The following is a 6,153-nucleotide window of genomic DNA, read 5'->3' on the forward strand; positions in this document are numbered from 1 at the left end:
TAGATTATTGTTTATTTATTTATCTTTTATTCATTTACCTATTGTATGAAAGTTGAACAACATTGTGTAAAAATTATATTAAAGTGGATGATTTAGTACTGGTTTGGACAAAAATATATATAAAAAATGTGAAACATATATTTCAGGGGAAGCATGTCGATTCCAAATATGTACCCAGTTTGTAGATAAATTGTAGATTATTTGTATTCTGATTGTAGATGCTTTATTTTCTGTTTTCACAAATAAAAACGGCTAAACCTTCTACAATTCTTCTGAAAAAAATGCAATTATGTAGAAAATCCCAATTAAACTACAATCGAATGGGAATTGGGATATTAAAATTCAATATACCTAATTTGTGATATTTTGTAGATGAATTGTAGATTATTTGTATTCTGATTATAGATGCATTGTTTTCTGTTTTCACAAATCCAAAACGACTAAAACTTCTACAAAATCTTCTGCAAAAAACGCAATTATGTTAAAAATACCAATTAAACTACAATCAAATGGGAATTGGGATATTAAAATTCAATGTACCCAGTTTGTAGATATTTTGTAGATAAATTGTAGATTATTTGTATTCTGATTGTAGATGCTTTGTTTTCTGTTTTCACAAATAAAAAATGGCCAGAACTTCTACAAATCTTCTGCAAAAAATGCAATTATGTCAAAAATACCAATTAAGCTACAATTGAATAAGAATTGAGATATTAAAATTCAATGTACCCAGTTTGTAGATATTTTGTAGATAAATTATAGATTATTTGTATTCTGATTGTAGATGTTTTGTTTTCTGTTTACACAAATAAAAAACGACTAAAACTTTTACAAATCTTCTGCAAAAAATAGTCTACAATTTTTCTACAATTTATCTGTAATTGCTGCAATATAATGTATGTCATGTTTTTCTTCTTCTTCTTCTTCTTCTTCTTCTTCTTCTTCTTCTTCTTCTTCTTCTTCTTCTTCTTCTTCTTCTTCGAGTTTCAATCTGAAATTCAGCCAAAACCAAGTCTAAATCTTCACCAAAACTCCTCAAAATTGAGATATAAACTCCAAAACATATTCTAAATTATTTACAACAACACCCAATCAAAACAAATAATGATTTTTGAAAACCCAAATTTGAATTCAAAGGTTTTTAATGGCTGTCAATAATGGACTTGCTGCTCTCTTGTCTCTTTGAAGGTTTGTTCTTCTTCATTGAGAAAATTTGAAGTTGAAGGTAAATGTGTGTATGAACTTTGAAGATTTGATTTCAATTTTGACTGGTTTTAGAAGAAAAAAACTTGAAATTGGACGTTAATGGAAGGGTGTTACATATGTTTCTCTGGTTTTAGCAGAGAGAATAATGGGTTTGAAATGTGGGTGTGGGGAGATACGTGAGTGTGGGTGTGGATTTGGGAGAGAGAAACGTAGGGGGGGGGAATATTTTGGAGGAATATATGGTAGCGTTAATTAATGAGTGATATACGGTACATTAATTGTACATTTAAAACACATTATGGTATAGAATTGGTAATTAGGTATACTAAATGTAATTAAATCAAATCTTAAACATTGAGGGTAATATAATTTCCTATATGGAATAGGAATGTAAAAATTCCTTCTACGTATATATTTTTCTATCTTTATAGACATAAAACCGTGAATCGTGAAAGTAAAATGAAAAATCAGAAAAATAATTTGGAATTTTTTTCCTAAATAACGAAGAGATGGTGGTTAAATGGTAAATATGTGAGACTTCAAAAGAATATCTCACGATGACAAATAAAGTTATAGGACTTGATTTCGAGATCAAAAGATATATAGGCATAAGTTAAAGTCGATCCAAAGTCAACCCCAATCTCATATGGTCAAATATCAAAACAAAAGTTAAACCTCGGTAACCTATGAACTCCAACTCCAAATCTACAATTAAATTTCCAATCCAAGTTCATTTTGGCACCATTTAGATAATATATATGATTTAAACTAAGAAATTTATTTTAAGTTGAAGCAAGAAAAGAGTATTTGAAAATTAGTCTTCAGGAGCGAGTTGATCGTAAAATACTAGCTTAACACATTTTTCTTTATCTTTTCATATCTAAATATCTTTATCGAGTTGGTTGGCATCATCTACTCCTTCTACTGGGACATAACTTTCACTCACAAAATAAGTTAAAGATTTATGAGAAAAAATATTAACTATAATTCAATATATACAGTAAATATTTATGCTATTATTTAAGTAGTAATTTATTACAAATATTATTTTAGCTATATGACATAAATGTCCAAACAATTTTCTCTTTAACTTTATATTTTTTACTTCTTCATGTAGAGGTAAATTCAGGACTTCAGAATTGTACCACTAACTCATTTAATTGACTTTGTTGGAAATTAATTATTTATACTTGTTGAGCAAATTTTTAACGCAATGTACGATCCAAATAAAAGCTATTGATTTTGGGTACTCATACCTATAGATATACATTGGTCCCTGTCTTCATTTCCAACCCCATTTCTCCTCTTGCATTACTGATTTAAAATAAAATAAAAATTCAAATAAACCTACCTCCCACCCACCCCTTAAACCCCACCCCATATTTCTCTCTCTAAAATCCTATATAAAGGACACCCTTTGTTCTTGCCGCTATATCTCTTCACAGTTCTATCACCAAAAGAACTCCACTGCTTCATTTTCTCCTCTTTTATTACCATTTTTTCGTTGTCATTTCTACTAGAAATTCATCTTTCTGTTTATTTGCAATGTCTCATTAAACTAGAGATCGATTTACATACATTAAATATACTTGTTTTGAGGGTGATAGTATATACATATAATTATATATATACGCATACGATCTATAAGGAATTTATTTCAATGGCAGCCAGTATGAATTCTGCAATTTCTAGTCTTCTTTGTGCTGAAGATAACAATATCATATTTTGCAATGACAATAACGATGATGTTGGAAAATGGTATGTTAAGAATAATCAAAGCAGTCAAGAAAACCATAGTTTTTTGGCTGTTATGCAATTACAGAGTGAAGAGTGTATGGATTTGATGATTGAGAAAGAGAATCAACATATGCCTTGTGCTGATTACCTTGACAAGTTGAGAAATGGGAAGTTGGATATTGAGATTAGAGAGCAGATTCTTGATTGGATTGGCAAGGTTTGTTCGTCTTTTACTAATCCATTAGAGTATATATAATTCAGATCTTGAATGGTTACTGCGATTTTTTAATTACTGATTATTATATTTTACTTTAGTTAAGTAGATCTCACTTTCAAGTTTAGATCGGTAGTGAATAATGAATGAAAATTTACATAATGTATTTTTCTTGTTTCAAAAGAGGTGGTTGATACCGGAGGCAAAGCTATTTATGGGAGGTAGAAGCGGAAGCAGATTCAGGATCTAAAGTTTATGAGTTTTTTACGATCTCAAGTTTATATACAAAATAATAATTGGATCTACAGTCAAACGCTTATAGTAGATATTTAATGAATTTCTTGATACATATATAGGTAAAAGCTACTGGATTCACGTTAACGCATAGCTAACATGGTAGATCCGATCCTAACAGCATGTATCCGATAGAATAATCAAGGAAATCCTTAAAAAATAGTAAAAAAAAAGAATAATTGAGGAGGTTGATATCATGTGAGTATTATATTTTGTATTTTGGTATTGTAATTTGTAGGGGAGATGGGGTTGAAGGGGGTGGGAAAAGGGATATGATGATAGTATAATTCTTGGCTTTTACTTTATACTGCAAAACCACTCACAGTATATTTATTATTTACAAGAACCGTGAAATGAACGTTTGGTAGGATCTTTTTGATTTTTTTGTTGAATTGTCAGGTAAATTTGGTACGTTAAATATGTTTCTATATATATATATATATACTTCAGCTTTTTCCTACTTCATTCAATTCTAAGCTGTCTTTGACTGAATTTTCACATTTATTCTTGTCTTGTTTTGCTTGACTGGTAAAACTAGAGTTTCACATTGTAAAATATTTGATTATATGTTGTTATTGCATGCAGGTTCATTCACATTTCAATTTTGGGCCACTCTGTTTATATTTGTCTGTGAACTACCTTGATAGGTTTCTTTCTGCCTATGACTTACCTGTAAGTTTTTGATCATCAAGATTTTATATTTAGTTTTATTTAATCACATTTCTAATAATATTTTCTTGTTTTATAGAAGGGAAAAGTATGGATGATTCAGTTATTGGCTATAGCCTGTTTGTCTCTGGCAGCTAAAATGGAAGAGACTATAGTTCCTCTATCTCTAGATCTGCAGGTGAACATTTACATCAAATTAAGTTTGAATAAAAAGGGCAGACCGGTGCACTAAGATCCTCTGGGTCTGGGGAAGATCCGGACCACAAGAGTCTATTGTATGCAGCCTTACCCTGCATTTTTGCAAGATGCTGTTTCTACGGCTCGAACCAGTGACCTCCTGGTCACATGCATGACAACAACTTTACCTGTTACGCAAAGACAACAACTTAAGTTTGAATACCTTGATTATTTTAATCTTATTAATTTGGTACTGATCTAATAATTGTTTTGAATTTGTAATGATTATTGACAGATAAAGGAAGCAAGATTTGTATTTGAAGCAAGAACCATACAAAGAATGGAGCTTCTTATATTAAGCACATTGAAATGGAGAATGCATGCAATCACTCCATTCACATTCATTGATTATTTCATTAGGAAGATAAATGGTGATCAAATTGCTTCAAGATCTTTAATCACTAAAGCAGTAAAAGTTATATTAAGAACACTGAAAGGTGAAGTTGATCTTGATTGAGATCATTCTATCTATGATTGAAATTGTGAAAATGGAAGATTGTTACTGAAACTTTTAGGTGGGTGAAAACTGAATGTAGGAATTCACTTCTTGGAATTCAAGCACTCTGAGATTGCAGCAGCAGTAGCAATCTCTGTTGTGGTGAAAACTGAGACAGTTTGCCTTGAGAAAGCAATATCTGCTCTTGTGCAGCAAGTACAAAAGGTAAAATTGTTGGTCCAAAAAGCTAAGGCAAATGAAATATAGATCATTTATTACTTTTTCTATCCAATCATTTCATGTTGATTTACTTCACATTTGACCAAAATGGTAAAGTTTTTTCCTTTCCTTTTGTGACTATTTTGCAGGATAGAGTAAACAAGTGTATTGAATTGATTCAAGAATCATCTTTGCTAAGTGATTTTGATAAAGGTTTTGTTCCTCAAAGTCCAATTGGTGTGTTGGATGCTACATGCCTAAGTTACAAAACTGATGATTCAGGAGTTGAGTCATGTACACCTAATAGCCCAGATACTAAGAGGAGAAAGATGAATAGAACCTATGCAGTGGACATAAAGGGATGGATAAATGAGTGAAAGCCTTTTACCCCTTTCAAATCCTTTGATTTGATGCAATGAGAGTTATGGTGTGATACTTGAAAGTGCATCCCCAAACAGAACTTAAAAAAATAATAATAAGATAATAATATGGAGAAAAATAAAAATTTTGTGAGGAAGAGATTGAAGTAGTTGGATCGTTTTTGGAGGTTGATACGCTCAAGAATTTCATGCCACATTTTATAAAAGTGGTATTCAAGTCAACTTCACGTCAACAAGGCATCTTTATGCCATTAGTATGAGGGAACTCGGAGAATGTTACCGAGTAATATCTTGAACATGGGACTTTTTGAGATTCCATTCAATCTATACTTTTTATATCTTGTTTGAAGAGATAACTATATTTAAAGTTTTATAAATAGAAATATACAAAAAAAAAAATGTATTATTATACGCAATCTTTATTTTGTCCTTTACTGTATTGTCTTAAATTTTGCAATAAAAAACAGTTTTTCCGGGGCAAATTATATTTACTCTTTCAATTTCTATTTCACTTGTCGGGTTAACTCATGACTTCTTAGATCTCGAAATACATGAATTTTTAATCTCTGGTTCATTTTGCCATCCTGACCGATGATTTTTTTTTTAATAGAATCGTTTGCATTCACAAGTCGTACCCCTCCTTGTTCTGTGCATAACTGTTCTCAATGTAGAGTAACATGCTTGATTTTAGGATTTGTAGTAATATTTGGTCATTTACCTATTCCTGCGTCTATCAAGTATTAACTGAAGAGTAAAATAAC

The 6,153-nt window shown here is 30.7% G+C and overlaps 1 protein-coding gene across 2 annotated transcripts; it reads left to right on the top strand.

Annotated features, from left to right (window-relative positions):
- Positions 1 to 2,642: 2,642 nt before the first annotated feature.
- On the top strand, positions 2,643 to 5,874 carry LOC107780223 (cyclin-D4-1). Of its 2 annotated transcripts, none has more exons than XM_075240884.1 (6): positions 2,643 to 3,160; positions 4,037 to 4,123; positions 4,203 to 4,298; positions 4,593 to 4,794; positions 4,894 to 5,018; positions 5,162 to 5,529. In XM_075240884.1, the coding sequence occupies exons 1-6, from the start codon at positions 2,867 to 2,869 to the stop codon at positions 5,387 to 5,389; spliced, it is 1,032 nt and encodes a 343-aa protein (XP_075096985.1). In that variant the 5' UTR covers positions 2,643 to 2,866; the 3' UTR covers positions 5,390 to 5,529. The 2 variants fall into 2 exon arrangements, with proteins under 2 accessions (XP_075096985.1, XP_016456244.1); XM_016600758.2 differs by having other exon boundaries at positions 2,644 to 3,160; positions 4,200 to 4,298; positions 5,162 to 5,874.
- The last annotated feature ends 279 nt before the right edge of the window (positions 5,875 to 6,153 follow it).

Source organism: Nicotiana tabacum, chromosome 20, assembly GCF_000715075.1.
Source record: "Nicotiana tabacum cultivar K326 chromosome 20, ASM71507v2, whole genome shotgun sequence".
Classification (NCBI taxonomy): Eukaryota; Viridiplantae; Streptophyta; class Magnoliopsida; order Solanales; family Solanaceae; genus Nicotiana; species Nicotiana tabacum.